Source organism: Columba livia, chromosome 11 (genome assembly GCF_036013475.1).
Source record: "Columba livia isolate bColLiv1 breed racing homer chromosome 11, bColLiv1.pat.W.v2, whole genome shotgun sequence".
NCBI lineage: Eukaryota > Metazoa > Chordata > Aves > Columbiformes > Columbidae > Columba > Columba livia.
Window position 1 is genome coordinate 12,121,941 of NC_088612.1, and position 18,037 is coordinate 12,139,977.

General features: G+C 48.7%; 1 protein-coding gene across 3 annotated transcripts in view; it reads right to left on the reverse strand.

Moving 5' to 3' along the window:
- Window positions 1–2,118: 2,118 nt before the first annotated feature.
- The window catches only part of ITGA11 (integrin subunit alpha 11), a 47,650-nt gene continuing 31,731 nt past the window's right edge, over window positions 2,119–18,037 (reverse strand). For 2 of the 3 annotated variants that reach the window (XM_021299335.2, XM_021299337.2), the window contains 17 exons: window positions 17,256–17,462; window positions 16,418–16,548; window positions 15,600–15,766; window positions 14,577–14,719; window positions 12,919–13,029; window positions 12,604–12,689; window positions 11,324–11,531; window positions 9,836–9,934; window positions 8,393–8,469; window positions 7,680–7,769; window positions 6,335–6,425; window positions 6,116–6,229; window positions 5,205–5,291; window positions 4,874–4,984; window positions 4,224–4,319; window positions 3,753–3,866; window positions 2,119–3,114 (listed from right to left, as the gene is read on the reverse strand). In XM_021299335.2, the coding sequence (XP_021155010.2) occupies window positions 3,043–3,114; window positions 3,753–3,866; window positions 4,224–4,319; window positions 4,874–4,984; window positions 5,205–5,291; window positions 6,116–6,229; window positions 6,335–6,425; window positions 7,680–7,769; window positions 8,393–8,469; window positions 9,836–9,934; window positions 11,324–11,531; window positions 12,604–12,689; window positions 12,919–13,029; window positions 14,577–14,719; window positions 15,600–15,766; window positions 16,418–16,548; window positions 17,256–17,462 (2,004 nt within the window). In that variant the 3' untranslated portion in view covers window positions 2,119–3,042. The remainder of the gene's footprint in view (window positions 3,115–3,752; window positions 3,867–4,223; window positions 4,320–4,873; window positions 4,985–5,204; window positions 5,292–6,115; window positions 6,230–6,334; window positions 6,426–7,679; window positions 7,770–8,392; window positions 8,470–9,835; window positions 9,935–11,323; window positions 11,532–12,603; window positions 12,690–12,918; window positions 13,030–14,576; window positions 14,720–15,599; window positions 15,767–16,417; window positions 16,549–17,255; window positions 17,463–18,037) is intronic. The other variant, XM_005511186.3, reaches the window with a different exon arrangement.

Genomic DNA, 18,037 nt, shown 5'->3' on the forward strand with positions numbered 1-18,037 from the left:
GGTAGATTGGATTATGGCTTTGAAAAACTGTGGCTTGCAGTCAGGCAAAATGGCAAAGCCAAAATTCACCCACTGGGGGCCTTAACACAACAAGTTGTCAAACGGTGGGGAAGGTGTTAATGGTTGTGTAAATTCTTACCCTAAATCTCTTAAGAGCTGCATCACTCTGAAGTCACCGGGAAAGCTGCAGTTTTGTATTTTGCTGAGAATTTACAATGGCAATTTTTAGCCCAGTTGTTGGAAATGCAAAAATATGTTTAAGTCGCTGTAGCTCATTGCGAGAACTGGGGAAAATGTTTTCGGGCTCCCATTTTGGGCTTGTGTCTGTTACTGCTAGAGCTTTGAACCTGAAACCCCAACCACCCACCAGATGATCATTATTGAGCTTGTGAAGCTGCTGGCGGCTGACTCAGTGAAAATTAACCAGTATATGAATCAGTGTCCACGTGTTACAGAAAAAGAAAAAGGTCTTATACTGTGCCACATGCTTCAAACGGAGCTCTGAGGCCTTGCTGTTTCTTTTTACCCTTGCACATCTATAATTTGTGATGTGATGTAGTTAAAAAATGAGAATCAGTGGTTTCTGGAGCCTGAGGAAAGAGGAGGAAGGGCTGAGCACTTGGATTCTGGATCAAAAAGCATTTTAAGTTGCTGTGTCATTGATTAAGACAGTATTTTCTTGGACTTTTTTTTTTTCTTCCTCAGGACCTGTTTCTGACTTGGAATAATGTAAATGTTCTTGTGAAATACCTGTATAAAACCCTTCTTGGAACAAACCTGCATGCTTTGAAATATCTGTAGGTAATATGGCTTTGAGTTAAATTGATAAAAGCTCACGGTGTAAGTAGCTTTAACCAAATTCTGAAAAGTTACAAACCCCGCTGGGTTTGGGTAAAGAGCCCATGAAAGGGCTCGTGTCCCACGGGTTGAGCCCCCACGCTGCAAATGGGAATTGTGTTCCTGGGTGTTTTGACTAAATGGAAGTAAAAAAGCAGCTTTTCTTCCCCTCAGTGGGCAACAGCCGCTGCTCCTGGCCCTGGGAGGCGCTGTGTCGGAGATATGTGTACATGGATGTATAGAAAAAAATATATGTACACATATATGCATGCACAAATATATGCCTAGATGTATATATAGCTACACATACTTTAAAAAAAAATACACATAAATAAACATATGCATATGCATACATATGTATACACACACACACAAATGCATATATACATACATACATATATATATATATACACACACACACACACACACATATATATATATATATATATATATATATATACACACACACAGAGAAATCCTAGCTGGTGCCATATCTGTTGTGAGCACAACATCCTAAAGCCAGGGCCTGGTGGTACTCTTGGTCCTGAATACACATGCCCCACACATAAATATATGTATATATAGATATCTATATATATACATATTTATATATATAGATCTCTCTCTCTCTCTCTGTATATATATAATGGAAAAAAAATTATATATAAATATATATATATTAGAAAATAAATATACATTCCCACATAAACACACAGCCCCAAGCTTTTGCACCATATTACCTGTGAGCATTGTTTCCTAAAGCTGGAGGACATACAGACACATTAAAAATAAAAAGAGAGAGAGAACATAAATGACATGCACACACGTGCAACGCCCTTACATGTGGCCGGACAGCAGCAGGAGAGCACTCGCCTTCCCCTTTGGACAGCAACAAGGCATGAGCTGCTTTTGAGCAAAACCCTTGAAAAGCAGTTATTTATTTTTTTCCCCTAGGAATAAAACATTGGCAAGACACTGTCAGTAGCCCCAGTGCAGCCTGCTGATGTGCTTTCAACCTAAAATGGGTGGATGAGGAGGAGGGAGGAAAAGTAATCTGCAAGATGTGTTTTCTCTGAGGCTGTGGGAGCACTGGCAGTGTGAGCATCGCCCTGGACTTGTCCTGCCTGACAACATCTCTTTAAAAATGGGTGGCAATAAAACGTGCATCCCACAATAAATAAATGAAGGAAAAGGTGCGAGCCCCGTCCTGCGCTGTGTCCTGGAGGAGAGCGAGAAACCCTGCTGTGGAAGGGGGTTAACACAGAAGGGGAACAGAGGCAATTCATTTTTAAAATACTGTATTTTTAATTCTTAAAAAATACAAGGACAGTATTTAACAAACTTCATTACACAACCGGTGGACATATGCTTTCTTTTTTCATCCATAAAATTAATATTAGCATAAATAATTCTGTTATGCAAAAAGAAAGATTTTTGTCAAACAGCACCGATGATCCGGTTTCGCGTGACACCGAGTATGTACAGTTATAATACACGTGCGGACATTTGCTGGGCACAAGCTCTTCGAAACTGCTCAGTTTGGAGAAAACACTTCACACTGGTTTTTGATTTCTTTTTTTTTTAAATTCTTTTTCTCCTTTGCTTAAACAGGTAAATATTTTTAAAATAAGTATGTACAGCTGGACACTGGAGATTTGCATTAAGGTGCTTTAATTTGCTATCATTTGTATTCAGTGCATTGAGAAGGCAGCAAATTAAAAATCTCCACCCAATTACTCCGGATAACGAATGCAACGCAGTTTGAGAGCTGTGGCCAGCAACACCCGGGGCTTTGCTACAGCTCAACCAAAATGAGCAATCCTTTGTTTTTTTATCTTTAAGGATATTATTTTTTAAAGTTATTTTTGCAATCCACACTTTGCCCCATGTTGTGCGGCACATGGTTTTGGTGCCCCCCCCCCCCCATCCCAGCGCCGCTGCCCCCTCCTTGGCAACCCAGTTTGAATCTCCTCTTGCTGTGGTGTGGGACCACAAGTCAGGGTTGGGGATTTTGTTACCTGTAGATTTTGGGGTATTTTTTTGGCTTCTGGACCTGTCTCGGTGGTTTCACACAAAGGGGTGTCCTCTTGTCGTGATGCAGACCTGAGCGCAGCACCCAGATCCCTCGGGGTGGACCTCTGTTCCGGCACCGGCCAGGGCTGGGGGGGCGGGGGGTGTCAGAGGGACATGGTGGCCCCGGTAGTGTCACTCCAGCCGCTGGGCGCTCCGCTCCCGCTCTGCTGCTCGCCTGCGGCTCCCGCTTTTGAAAAATCCAAGCTGTAGGGATGAAGGAGAAAAGGGAGAAAGAAAAGAAAAAGAGAAAGAAAGAGAAAGAAAGAAAAAGGAAAAGAAAAAGAAAAAGGAAAAGAAAGAAAGAAAAAGAAAGAGGAAAAGAAAGAGGAAAAGAAAGAGGAAAAGAAAGAGGGAAAAGGAAAAGGGAAGAAAGAAAAGAGAAAAAAAGAAGAAAAAAGAGAAATTAAGAAAAAGAAAAAAGAAAGAAAAAAGCAAAAAGAAAAAGAAAAAAGAAGAAAAAAGAAAAAAGAGAAAGGAACAAATTAAAAATAAAAAGGAAAAAAAGAAAAGAGCAAAAAGGAAAAAGGAAAAAAGAAAAATGAAGAAACAAGAAAAAAAAATAGAGGAAAAAAGAAAAGACAAACAAGAAAAGAGCAAAAAGAAGAAAAGGGAAAAGGAAAGAGAAAAGAAGAGAAAAAAGGAAAAAGAACCCCCCACCATTAATTCAGTATCCTTCTTTTAATGGGTTATTGCCAGGAGGTTTAGGCCCTGAATATAAATAATATGGACCCAGAAAGAGGTTAGAGGAGCTTTTTGTGACTCGTGGTGGTGCCAAGAGGCTTGTGGGGTGTGGACACAGAGCCAGGGCTCGGGGGTCCCTGGGCACACGGGGTCTCTCTCACCTTCCAGAGCGCCAGGACCAGCAGCGCCAGGAGCAGGAGCCCCCCCAGGGTGCTCCCCAGGATGATCCAGATGGGGATCTGCGACTCCTCCGGCTTGGAGATTTCAAATGTTATCTGCGAGGAAAAAAAACATCCAAATATCAATATTGTGCTGCTGGGTGTGAGAGTCGGGTGGGCAGAAACAGAGGGGATGGGGGGACAGTGCGCGAGGTTGACGCTGCGTGTCCCCACCTTTGGGAGGATGCTAGGGAAGGTGCCTACCCGACGCATGCAATTCTGCTCAGGTTTTCCCTGCTGAGCCCCCTGATGCTGGGACTGGAGCTGCCGGGCTCCGGCCACAGCTGCACCGAATTGCTCTGGGGTCTGCAGGTCGCTCCAGCCGCAGGGTTTTTCCCGCTGGGGTCAGAGTGGGGTGTCGCAGCATCCCCAAACCTGCTGGGTCCACATGTGACCATCCCGTCCGGGGCTCACCTGGCGGCTGGGGTCTTCCTCGCGGAAGATGAAGGGGCTCCCGAAGCTTCGCTGGAGAGCGGCGTTCGTGGTGAGCTTCAGTGACTTGAACTTCAGCTGCGCAAGGAGATGCTGGACGTGAGCATCAGACATGGGGCAGGACCCAGTGTCCTAACCGGGTGCACCCCCCCATGGCTTTGCTCCCCAACACGACTTTGCATCCACCCCAGGAATGCTGTTCACAGCACCCGTGGGGGACAATGATGCAGGTCAAGTAGTGAGGGTGGCTAAATTGCAGCAAAAAAAATGTCTGCTTGAGATTAGATTTCCCATAGAATCATAGAATGTCCTGAGTTGGAAGGGACCCACAAGGATCATCGAGTCCAACTCCTGTCCCTGCATATGACAACTCCACACAGAATCACAAAATGGTAGGGAGGGGAAGGGACCTCGAAAGATCATCTAGTCCAATCCCCCTGCTGTAGCAGGAACACCTAGATGATCATGAACACCATGATGAGGTGCTGTGCGGCATGTTGGATGCACACACTGGTAGAATTAGTAGGACTGGAAAATCAAAATCACAGGAGAGGGAAAAAACCCGACAGGTTTTCATGGTTCCTTTGGTGGATTTCACTTCAAAAGTGTATGTCTGCTGTGGGAGGACTTACTGCTTTCAGAGACTTCATCCACAGATTGCCACGCAAGTGCAAGTTCATCTCCTCATTGGGGGCTAGTTTCACATTGCAGTCAATGGAAATGACGTCGGAGTTGCTGTGGTTCTGCAAGGGGAGAAGTTTATGGAGCATCACTGCTGAGAAGGGGATAAAACCCCTCCTGCCACACAGTGAAGGGAGCGAGACCCCAGTGGAGGAGCCACACACCTGTCCTCCCCATCACCATGGAGCATCCCCATCCTGGGGGGCTTCTCCCTTTTTTGGTGGCCACCTGGGGCAACAGAGCTCAGCTCAGGGCCAGGATCAGGCCCATGGGGACACGTACCAGGTGGAGGGTGCGGGACAGGTCCTCTTCAGCTGGCGTCCCCCGGTAGTCGGTGGAGTTTCCCCAAATGTTGCAGGTTGTGTTCTCCTGCAGGAGAAGGCGATGAGTTCCAAGAATGGGGTCAAGGATCATGGCAGCCACTTCCCCGCATCCTGGCCCGTGCTCAGCACCCATCCCGGTGGAATTAGGGGGGGTTCCAGCACCCCCCAGGCTTTGCTGGTGCTAGGGGCTGAGCTGGGGTCACTGTGGGATGCAGCTGCTATGGCTGCACCATGGGGCTGGAGGAGGTCCTGGCCCAAAAGAAGCCCAGCATCCTAATTTAGTTAATTAATTCCTGTGGTTTGTGCCTCTCCCCCAGTAAATTCAGCCTGGCAGAGAGCCCCAGGCAGGGTGCTGGGATGGCACAGGTGACTTTGCCAGAGCTGCAGTACAAAATAACTCCACTGAAGCCAAACCTGGCCCTTGACATGCTGTCTCCCCTGCCCAGCTCTTTCCAACCATCACCAGGACGAGAGTCCCACACGGCTGCAGGGGCAGCGGGGGGCTCGGGGTGTCCGGGGGTTTCAGAGTGCCCCAGGTCTGCTCCCAGCCCTCTTCCCTCAAACCCATATTTTGCCCCAGGCACAGCTGAAGCTTTCAAGACCCTCAAGAATTCATCACATACTAGAGGGAGGTCTAGCTCAGAGAAATATTTGGACTGAACCGTTTGGCTATCACCATTTTCCATGTTTCCAGCCAAGCGAATGCAAAAGGGAGAAGCCCGGGCAAGAGCCAAGATAATCTGTGCAGGTGTGAGCATGGGGAGGGGGGGTTGCAAAAGGATGGGGTGACCCTTTGTGGAGCGTCTCCATCCCCACCCCTGGCCCAGAAGGGACCCACATACTCAATGGGGGTGAAACCCCCTCCCCTACCTGGTCCACCAGGAACTGGGTCAGGAGCAGGAGGCGGTTGCCTGCCCGGGTGGCCACGGGGATGGTGAGCTTGATGGTCACCCCCTCCACGGGGAAGAAGCCCAGGTTCTGCAGCTGTGAGGACAGAGAACAGGGATATGCCGGGATGCCAGCGGGATGGGGACAAGCAGGGTGACCATGGCACATCCCCCTCCGGGGTGGTTTAAACCCCCTCCTTACCTTGAAGGTGCAGTGGAAGGGGGGGCCAATGCTGTCATATCTCTCCAGGGAGCTGTTCGACCTGATTTCGTAGTAATCCAGGCTCGACGATCTGTCATGACAAGTGGGGACAAGTCGTGAGGGGTCTCAGGGCAAACAGAGCAAGGAGCAGCCCCATGCCCAGCTGCCCCCAGACTCCCAGGAGAAGATTTTCCATCTGTCTGGCCCCATTTTGGATGGAAACCATCACCTGGCTCCACCTTGAGCGAAAAAAGACAGGGAATTTTCACGCTATTCTGCTTCTGCGGTATTTTCCCTTTTTCTGTAGAATTTTTCTCGCCTTTTTATTATAACGGAGACATCCAAGGCCCTGGTCAGTGGTTTCAATGTCACGTATAAATCTGGGGAGTTGAGTCACATCTCTGTTTCACAGCTGGAGAGGAGGAGAAGGAGCATCCCAGGGGTGCCCATGGGATCCAGACTGGGAGCACTGGGATGGGACACATGCTCGCAGGTGTCACAACACAGGGCATGTCGCCCCAAACCCTTTAAAGTTATTCCCCTTTTCCCCCTTGCCAAGGTGCCCAAATTTGAATTTTGGGTGCTGTTACTTTTCCTCCAAGTTCTCCCTTCTCCTGTAAGGGTGATTCTGACATTTGTTAAATTGAGAATCCTCTTGCTCCCCATAAATTCTAAGTATTAAAGTAGCTTTATTTTCAGTGCCCCGCTGCCTCTAGGATAAAAAAAAAACTACTGAAGGTCTCAAAAATCTGCTAAGAATTACAGCAAGCGGTGCCAGGGAATGTTCTTTTGGGGTCCACTTTTTTTTTTTTTTTTTTTTTTTTTTATAATCAGGTTAATAAATTATCATCTGTGTCTTAGTTCCCTGCTCTTCTTGGACCGAGGACGCTCTGCTTTAGTTACAGTTGGTGCCCAAACCCTTCCACACACATCCCTCAGCACAGCTTCTGGTGAGACCATTTTTTATTGGGATGGCTCCCAGCCCAGACACTGGCTAGTAACACATGTTATGAACATTATTACCTACAATAAGTACTTTTTCCTCTTAAAAAAATACATTCAAATATTCTCTCACACCTATTTAATAACACTTGTGCGTTTAACCGTTATGAAAGCACAGCACCTCGTTGCTCTTTGCTGTTGATTTTTATAAGGACCCACTGAGCGGGATGCGCCTGATTTTATGGTTCCTTCAGCCCTTTTTTTAAGCTGGTTCCTCGAATTAAAGCTGAGTTTTCACTGGGCTCTGTTTGAAGGCAGCTCCTGTGGGACCAGCACTGTTTTTCCCAGGCACCCTGCAAGATGTGTTCCCCCAAAAGCTGTGTCCCCCCCCAAAAACACCCACCTGGTGAAAAGCAGGTCGGCTTCGTACTTCAGGTGAAAATTGAGGTGGGCGACGTTGTCCTCCTTGGTGCTCTCCTTCTCCTCGCTGTCGCTGAAATGGCAGTGGGACAAGCAGGGGAAGAGGTGAGAGTTGGCTCCCCTTTGAATTTTTGGGGAGTCATAGGAAGCAGGTGGGGAAGGGCTGAACTTTCTCTTTTTCAGCCAAAGCAATTTTCTTCTGTAACTTTTATTAGCCCAAAGCCATAGAAGTAGATAATTTGGAGTGGGTTTTCACACCCAGCAGCCTTAAAATGAATCCTTATTTGCTCTAGTAATTGATGAAAATTAAAAAAAAATCCTAATGAGTTTTCACTTTTCTGTCAGAAAACTTTACCTGTGCAGGGCAATTGAGTGAGAAGAATTTTGTAAAGCTGTCAGGAGTTATGTTTCCTGGGAGTGTTTGCAGTTGTGAAGGTGGGTAAGAAAGCAGCAGTGGCTGGAACCTCTGGCAGTAACTGCAGAGCCACCAAAAAATGGTGGATATAAATATATTGATAAATAAAAATAATCTGGTTTGTGAATGCAGGGCTGTGTATTCTCTAATAACCCATGACAATCAGATTTCCTTGTGTTTATTCCCCAAGTAAAGCACCTGCAGCTATGGAAGAAGGAAACCCAATGTGAGCAGGCAATGTCCCGTCGACCTTGCAAACAAGGGATGAAGCAACCACGAACCTGTTGGCGATCAAGTAGATCTCCATACTTTGAAGGAAAATCGACTTGCTGAATTCAAAATCCAGACGAAAAGCTACCTGTGTGGGTTGGAAACAGATTGGAGAAAGCATTAGGGGAAAAAAAAAACAAACAACCAAAAGTTGAGAGCGTCTCCCTGATCCCATTGGGAGATGCTGCCTTGGCTTTCCAGGGAGAGGAGAGGCCACGCTGGGGATTTTCAGGATTGACTCTCAGCCCTGCACAATGTGGGATTTTTTTTGCTTTTTCTCTGAGATTGGAAGAGAAACCCTCCGGGGGATCTGCAGCGAGAGGCCGCTCGCTCCCATCTGCGGCACGGGGTCGGCTGGCGGGGGGAAGGCAGCCGGAGAGAGGCCAACAACAATAAAATGTGATAAATGTCACATCTGTGGCGATGACCTCAAACTGTCTGGGACTGCACAGCTGAGGATAATATTAAAGCTCCTGCTGCCTCTTGGGCCAAACTTTCATTTCCAGCTTGTCTTTGTCTTGGCAGGACCTGGACTACCTGATGCCACGCAGATGCATTCCCAGCCCCCGTAGGTCATGGGGAGCCGGGCTGCTGTGCTCTCGTGGATGGCCACAGGCATCTGAGAGTGCTTTTTTGGGAGCTTTAAATTCTTAGTGAGGTGCCTGGAGCTCATCCCTCATTTTCAAGCTTCTGACAAGGAAAAGCTTCAGACAGACACGGTGGTTGGAAAAATTTTTGCCCTTAGATCCAGTTTTCCTATGGGGATGCAGGACGAGATTTCACAAGATGACCCCGGTGAGTGAGGTCCTGCTCTGCCCACGGCATCTCCTTGCTTTTCCTTGATGTTGCACATAACATTTGCAAAGGGGTTTATGGCATCTAAAAAGATGATACTTGCTGGAGCTGGGGTTACAGCCAGCGCTGGAAACGGTGGTGAGCTGGGGTCTGGATGGTGCCACCAGCCTGAGGTGCTTGGGCAGGCTCAAAGGAGGGTCCAGAGGGAGTCCGGGAGTTCAGAGCAAAGAAAACCTGTCAGGCAGGGAAAGGTGCCTTGTGCTGAAAGGAGGGAGCTCAGGGAAGTCACCAGCAGTGGTTTGAAGCTAACTTTAAATGGCCCCAAAGAACTGGAGTCAAATTCTTTGACTCTTAGGAGCTGGCTTTGATTTTGGTGCATCAAGAGAGCATCTCAACCACCCTGAATCCCCTAATGCACCTTCCAAACTCCAACAACAGACAGAGAAAGGGAAGAAACCAAAGTTTATATTTATAAATCCTGTTCAAAGCCGCCCAGCCCGAAGATGGATGGATGCAGCCCTGTGGCCATGCTGGGGGCAGAGGGGTCCCAACCTGTGGGTGATGCCTCTCTTGAGTGGGAGGGAGTAGAACCATAGAATAGTTTGGATTGGAAGGGACTTTCAAAGGTCATCTAGTCCCTCTAAGTTGTCCAGCTGTACCTTGGCCTTGGCGCGGAAGAACGGGTAGCTGACATTGCACACCTTCTTGTTGGGGTTCTTGTCTTCGGTCATGCAGTCAATGTTGATGTCTGTGTCATCCTAAAATAGGACATGAAGTGTCCATGACACTAGGCACAAGCCCCATGATCTGTCTCTTTATGAAAGCAGCAAAAATACCTGTAGGGCTCAAAATAGGCTTTGACTTCTGGAAAAAACATCCAACCAAACCAAGCAACCAACCAACACCTCTTTCTGCAGGCTGGGAATCCTGCCTCTGCAGCTGAATTTCTAGGACCATTCCTGGAGAGGGACATTTCTAGCAACTGGCTTCCAGATTTCTGATTTAAATCCTCCTTAGAAATTTAACTACAGCAGTGAATGAATGAACTTGGTTATTCTTGGCACTATAGCCGGGAAGAAGAATATTCTTCTGTAATAAGGAGACACAGAGAAGCATCAAGAGATAACAAGAACTATAATATTATTCTGCCTGGCCACCAGCTGAAACATCCCAGCATCAGCCACAGGGAAAATGCCTTGACAGCCATCATCAACAGCCTGGAGCTTTCTCTCACTCGTCTTATGTGGCTGTGGACTTTCTGGGGCCACAGCTACTTTTTATTTGGGTCTCTGTATTGCCTCTGACACAAACATACATCCCCTCTGGTTGGCAATTTGCTTATTTATAAAGAGTAGCAGTCAGGAATCCATTAGCAGCCTGATGCTTCTATAACCAGCTGCAGATATTTCCTGCTGCCACCACTGAGTGGTATTTTCTGTTACCGAGCACCGAAGGGTTTTTCCCCTCACTTAATTGGGAGTAATCTCTCAGAAAAGGCATTTTTTTCTTATTTTGTGGGCAGCGTGCCCCACAATTTTCCCTTGGCACAGCTTGTAGAAAAACAAAGGCAGGACATGGGATCTGTGGGTGGTTATGAAGTCATTGGGGAGTAAGGGGGGGCTCAGCAGCATCAGCAGATTTCCCAAACCTTGATGGGACGAGAGAGGAATGGCACTGAGATGAGCGAGTGGTGGTGGGGAGAAATACTGGGGAGGGTCCCCATGGCACGGGGACAGGCTCATCCAGGGGAGAGAAGTAGCATTGCCTAGCTCGGTGCTGAGCTGTGGCCACATTCCCGTTATCAGCCCATACTTCCAGGAGTTATATCTCAGCTGCAAAAATTCATCCCTGACGGGAATTTGGCCGTGTGCAGCAAGTATTTTTAAACTATTGGAGTAGAAAAAATAAAGAGGGAAATAATTTCATCTGCATTTGACCTTATTTCAGGCTCTTGAAATTCAAGTGTTTTTGTACTTCCAAAATAAAGAGCTGAAAGGGCTGTAAGCGCTTAGAAACTAAGTCCATAAACATGTCTGATTTATGAGGGATGGAGACGTTTTTGGGCTCTGGATTAGGACGCAGCTTTCTCATCCGTCCGGGCTTAGAAGAGTCTCTGGAAACCCTCAGATCTCCCCCGGCAGCCTCACCTTGGGGATCAAGCTGGCGAACTGGAGGTTTCTGGAGAAGGAGATGTTGAGGACAGTGCTATAGGCGTTTTCACCTCGGTTCTCCAGTGCCGCCTCCACAGCCACCCTCCTCCTGCTGCTCTCGATGATGAAGACGGGACTGTCAAAGGAGAGGCTGAAGGCTGAGCAGTCTGGTGGTGGCCTCCGCAGTGCCCGCCGGCAGAACTCCCTGCAGAGGAGGGAAGGGAAGGAGGGAAGAAGGAAAAAAAGGAAAAAGAAAGGGAAAAAAAGGAAAGAAAAGGAAAAAAAAAAAAAAAGAGGAAAAAAAAGGAAAAAAATTAAAAGAAAAAGGAAAAAAAAGGAAAATGTAGGATGGTGTCACCTTCAGAGCCACCTTCTGCCTCCACCAGCAGGGCAGCCAGGGCACTGATTTGAAGGAATAGCTCAATTCCAACAAGTCACCTCAAAAGTGGTTTTCTCAGCAGAAATCACCTCCATACCAGTTACTCTCGCTGGGCACAATCCCCTCCCCAACTGATGCCACCAGGAGAGCTCCTCGGGCTTCAGGAGGAACCAGACTGGAGGTCTGGCACTCTGGTAGACCATGGCATCTGCCTATGGTTTTTCACAGGACTCCAGCTACTAAGATCCATAAATAATCGCCCACCTACAGCTCACTTCAACTTCCCGCAGAGCGGCCCAGCCAGGACTGGTGATGCTCTGGGTCACAGCCTTGGGACCAAGAGCTTTACAGGAGACAGAGCAATAAACGCTGAATTATGGGACACAAGTAATCCCCAGGTAGCAACACTGGCCCTGAGCCCACTACTGTTGATGGAAGAAAGAGGTTCAGGTTCCTGTGCTCCTAAAAAACCTTTCAAAGCTCTCTAAGCAATCAGATGTAGCATATAATTATTTCTGCTGAGTGAGTCAAGCTTATAATTGCCAAGTAGGTAATGCCAGCAATTTATTCCCCCCTGTTATTTACTGATTTGTCTCCCTGGGACTCATCACCATGGCATCAAATATTAGTTGTTTTGTGGATTCCCTGAAAAACCACCAATTCATTCCAGGCAGGGAGCAGGAGGAGGCTCTGAGACCCGCTGTGAGAGAGGGTGCCGAAAAGCACCTCATGAAGATGTTGAATGAACCTTGTGGTGATGTTGGGTGAACTTCCTGGTGATGCCGGATGAAGGGCCAGCTGTGACGCCAGTGTGTATGGAGCATGGGTTGGGACTGGGTTTTGAAGCCCCCCTGGTTTGTGATACTGGTTGGGAGTATGATCTGGGTGAGCTACTCACATGGCACTGGGCACATCACTTCTGGCATCCAGGACCAGGTCAGGGACGCAGTGCTCATCCTCATTGCACCCATTCCAGAAAGGAACCTAAGGGGGACAACAAGAGCAGCTCAATGACACTTTGCACCAGAAGTTATACTCCCAGAAGAAGGGACACGGGCGGTGATTCCAGGCTGCAGTGAATGCAAACGTGTTGCTATCACAGGAGAGACCAGGGATTACAGCCCCCAGGTTAAGAAGCAAATTATTAAAAAAAGAGATAAATCTGCTAAATGCCTGACAAAAGGTGCCCTGAGACGAGGGCGCTGCTACCTACCGAGACTTTGAGTGAGGTGGGCCAGCCGTCATCCAGCATGGGACCATTCTCAGGGTGCTCCAGCTCATAGTCGATGGAGAATGTCACCGGCTTCACATAGTCAGCTGTGTCCTGTGAGAGACAGAAAGCAGTGCTGAGAAGGACAGAGCCCATGCATGGGCAGCAGCGTCGGAGAGAAAGGTAAAGCAGAACAGGCATGTGTGATTATTTTATGAAATAAAAACTTCGTAGTCTAGTATACTTGGTGTGTGATCATCCTGTCTTCTCCAGCTAACCCTTCCAAAGGGAAAGGGACAACCTGAGCTCCGCGGTGCTGCACAATACCCATTCACACCTGCATGCCTGACTGTGTGGGAAATACTTCACCCTGGAGATGCTGGCCCCAAAAAATGGATGCTCCAGGGGCAAGCTGTCCCCAAGTCAGAATCCTATATGGGGACAGAGATACCCTGCAGCCCCTACATGGTGCTTGTCCACCCAGTAACAAAGCTGCACCTTTCCTGCAGCTCTGTGAGCTCTTCGCATATATTGTTCCAGCCATACCGGGTGCAGTTTGATGCTTTGGAGTGAGATGCTTCTCCGGCTAAATCACAAGCTCCAGACTCAAATTTCCCAAAAGTTCACGGCAGTTCAGGCCAGCGCTTGGGGCTGGGCCAGTCTGGCAGCTCGGTCCTCCCTGGCCACTGCAATATTCTCATCATTTGCTGGGAATGTTTGATTTTGGCCAGGTTTGTGCATCAGCTGTTCCCTGTGAGCGGTGCAGAGGGTTTCTCCAGCTTCTACACCCAAAGAAGGGGACCCTGATGGTCAGAGGGGTGCAGAGGGTGCGAGCAACAGGGACTGGCATGGAGGAATTTGGTTCCTGATGGAAAAATGAGTTTTCACCAATTATGGAGCAGGAGAAGCAGCCTGACTTGAGCGTACAGAGTGCACGCCCTCTCTGAGGGCACGGCCAGCGGCTCACGGAAAGGAGCTGAGCGCAGGCTGGGGCTGCGATGAAGTCAGTGCTTGGGGATCCAGCAGCTGCTGTGTGCCGGCAGCTCCATCCCTGACCATAGAATCACAGAACCATTTAGGCTGGAAGAGACCTTCAAAATCATCAAGTCCAACTGTTAACCCACCCCTGGCACTACCCCATGTACCTGAGAACCTCATCTCCGTCTGTTCAACCCCTCCAGGGATGGTGACTCCACCACTGCCCTGGGCAGCCTGTTCCAATGCCCAACAGCCCTTTGGGGAAGAAATTGTTCCCCAGATCCAACCTCAGCCTCCCCTGGTGCAACTTGAGGCCGTTTCTTCTCATCCTGGTGCTTGTTCCTGGGGAGCAGAGCCCGACCCCTCCTGGCTCCAAGCTCCTTTCAGGCAGTTCAGAGATCAGGAGGTCTCCCCTCAGCTCCTGTTCTCCAGGTTGAACCCCCAGGTCCCTCAGCCGCTCCCATTACACTTGTAGTCCAGCCACTTCCCCAGCTCTGTTGCCCACATCAATCCCAGCATGAAGAAACCTGGGCTGGGGGATAATTCTCATTTCCAGCCCCATGAAGCCATTGGGGTGCATTGCTGTTTTGTGTAAGTTGGAGAGCATCTTTGCTTGGGCAGTTTGGTCCCCTCCGTGGGCTGACAGAGGAGGACACCCCATCCTTGTCCTCCTTCTCACTCACCAGGACATGGAACTGGAGCCGGTCGCAATGCTCTCGCCCACCAAGCAGCACCAACCCCTTCTGCGTGTGCCGCTCACTGCTCTCGTCCAGGTGCGCCCGTGGCGTGTACCTGCGCTCATCGATGGTGGCATTGTACCGCAGCGCTGGGGGGAGAACAGTGACAGGCACACTCACTACATGGCAACACCGGGTCAAAAAATGGGCTTTTGTGCGCTCAAACCCCTATTGTCCCACTAGGAGAAACATGTGAGGGAGCATGCTAAGGGAAAATCAGGTTATAGTTATTGCTACTTGTTTGGTAGGATCATAGAACAGGAAACCCCACTCAGCTTTTTGTCCTGCAAGCTCTGCAGTGACAGCGGTTAGGAGGAAAACATTTGATAGCACAAATCAAAATCCTTGTTTTTCCTTTGGCTTTGCTCAGAAACCCGTTTGCTGCCGGGATGAGCTGCTGTCACTCCCTCAGGCTTCAGCTGAGTCACGGGCATCCGTCGGGTAGATCTGGGGTCACTGCAACGTGTTTAATAGAAGATCTGCCAATAATTTCAGAGAGATTCCTGAGGGTATTGGGGAAAAATGCACATCTGGTCAGCAGATGTTTTGTGCCCCTGCAGTGGGGAGGATGGATGAGATCTGTGGGACATGGTCTGGGCACGTCCTCTCCTGCTGGCTGGGGAGGTGGTGGTGACATCCCTGTCACAAGTACCACGGCAAGGGAAGCTGCAGGAGAGCTTGGCCCCAGGGCACAGGGGAGAAAAGAGGTCAAACATGGGTCAGGTTGCGTCCTTGGGTTGTCTCTTGGCAAATGCTTAATGGCAGAGCCACTGTTCCTGCTACATCAGCCAGGACAGGGACAAATTTGTGGGAAAAAAGGGATGCGGCAGATGGCAACATGCACTCCTCACACCATGCCAAGCTCCTGGATGGTTTCTCCTGGCAGAAGCTGGGTGCTCCCTCGGGGCTGAAGACCTAAATAGTGCTTCAACTGGGGTTTTTTTTTGCATGAGCCGCCGTGCCACTTACCCACGCTGGCCGTCTGGAAGTGAGCTGAAAGGAAGACAGCAGTGAAGCAGATGAAGGCCGACATGCAGGTGGCATCCTTCCCATTCCGCTTGCAGTCCTTGGTGAAGATGTTGATTTTGGAGGGCTCGAAGCGGATGCTGGCATTGATCTGGACCACGCTGCGGGACCTGTGGGGAGAGCAGGGGTTGGGAGATGTGCTGTGGCATGGAACACCTGCAGACATCTGCAGCAGCCTCCAAAAGTCTCCAGATTCACCCTTTTCACCCTTTTACCCAATATCAAGAAGGTGCTGAGGAAGACCAAAGGCTACCATGGCATGCCAATCTACTCTCAGCTCATCTATGTAGTATTTGAAGAATAAAATCTCTTGTACATATTTGCCTCCTGTTAATGCCAGTGAAGTGGCTCAGCACCAAGAGCAGAATTTGGCCCCCTGGATGCACATGACATTTTCAAAGGCAAACCTTATTTCTGCAGAGCACAGCTTCCCTCCATCCTCACAGCTTCAAGCGACTTTCTAAACATTAATCAATATTTGCAAATATTAAGTTGTTCTTATTAAATAATATGGAGGAAGCCTGGGCAAATCACCACAAATCGATCAGCTGGTCTGAGACTCTTGGGGAACTAATAATGAAATTAAATGTAAAATCGACTCTGATCTCCTTCTAGGGTCCAACTTCATTGAAATCGCATGGCCCTGCTGGACAGGGGATCATTATTGTGGGAAAATTGTTGGGAGATCAGTTTTTCCCTGAAAAACATGATATTGCAATGCGCTTTGGGCAGAGGAAAGTGCCAAATGAGATGCAGCTAACCACAGCAGCACGGCGTTCCCCAGAGAGCCGACAGCCAAGTCCACAAGCCCGTCTTCGTTCAGGTCCAGCTGCCCGTGGATGCTGCATCCAAAATACATCAGGCCCGGCACGAGGTCGGCAGCCGCTATCCGCTGAAAAGCAAAGGGGAGAATCCAGACGTGTTTCCAGCAGGAGCATCCCTGCCTGCCAAGGAGGGGTTCACCACACTGACCTCCCCCACACTACTGATGATGCCCCTTTCCAAACGATTGCATCCAAGATAATTTTCCAGGGAATGTGAGCAGTTCAGAGACACAATCCAGAGATTTCTGCTGGATTTACTCTGCACTGTTACCATTTCTAACGAGTGTAAGAAATATTTTATCTCTTGCAATCCATTGCACTGAGTGCTAAGCATTGCCCCTAATTTCAAGCATGTTTTTCATACCTTATGTTTGCTTTGTTTTGGCCACCTTGTGGGAGAAAATATCCATCAATAATAATTAACAACACAATCCTGCATTTGAATTTATTATAGAATCATAGAATCATCTTGCTTAGAAGAGAACCTCAAGATCATCAGTTCAACCATAACCCAACTCTAGCACTAAGCCATGTCCCTAAGAAACTCATCTATGTGCCTTTTAAACCCCTCCAGGGATGGTGACTCCACCACTGCCCTAGACAGCCTGTTCCACTGCTTTGCAACCCTTTCTGGGAAGAATTTTTTCCTAATATCCAGTCTGAACCTTCCCTGGCACAACTTGAGGCCATTATGCTCTATCTGTCCTTAAAATGGGCACAAATTACTTTTATTCTAATGAAGGATGAGGACAACCAAAGCACCCAGTGGCTATACCTGCTTGTACTTCTTCAGGATGGTCTCTTTGAAGCCGAGGTAGATATAGATGGCTCCTTGGTGCTCGTCCTCCAAAGGTGCCCCGACGACAAGGTCGTTGTAGGAGTCCTGGTTGAGGTCGGGCACGGCGGCAATGCAGGACCCAAAGCGGGAGTTCTGGTAGCTCTGCAGATCGATCAGGGCACCGCTGGAAACGAAGAGGTTCTGCTGGGCCAGCCAGAGAAAAGGGAAACCAAAAACCAAAAACCATCATCAGCAAGCCTGGCAAGAGGAGAAAATCCTCAAAGGTGACCAAATGAGATACAGTGGTGTGCAAGGAATGACATGAAAGCCCTCCTGGGACTGCAGGACCTTCTGCTCTGCACATTCTTGGGAATGAATGAGCGCCACACCAGCTCTGCCTCCTTTTATAGTATCCTACATAAGTAATTGCATTAAGAGTTATGCTTTAGATATGGGGGCTCTTGCTGCTCTGGGCAGGCCCTGCAGCCTTGGATATAGAGCACAACCTGCTTGCTGTCCCGCACAACCCTGGAGCCTGAGGGATTTGGCTCAGAAACTGTATTTTGAGCCAGAATTGAGGGAAACAGAAAGCTGGTCCTGCCCCACAGTCCTGCTGTGTGCCAGGGAAGGGGAGAGGGGTGGCACATGTTCCATCTGTGCCCTGAAGCAATGGTGGAAGGACTGACCTCGCTGCTTCCCACAGCCCCAGGCAGGAGGGTGCCCTTGGTTTGGGGGGAGGCAAAAAGGATGGAGAATATGCTGGTGGGTCTGCACAGCCC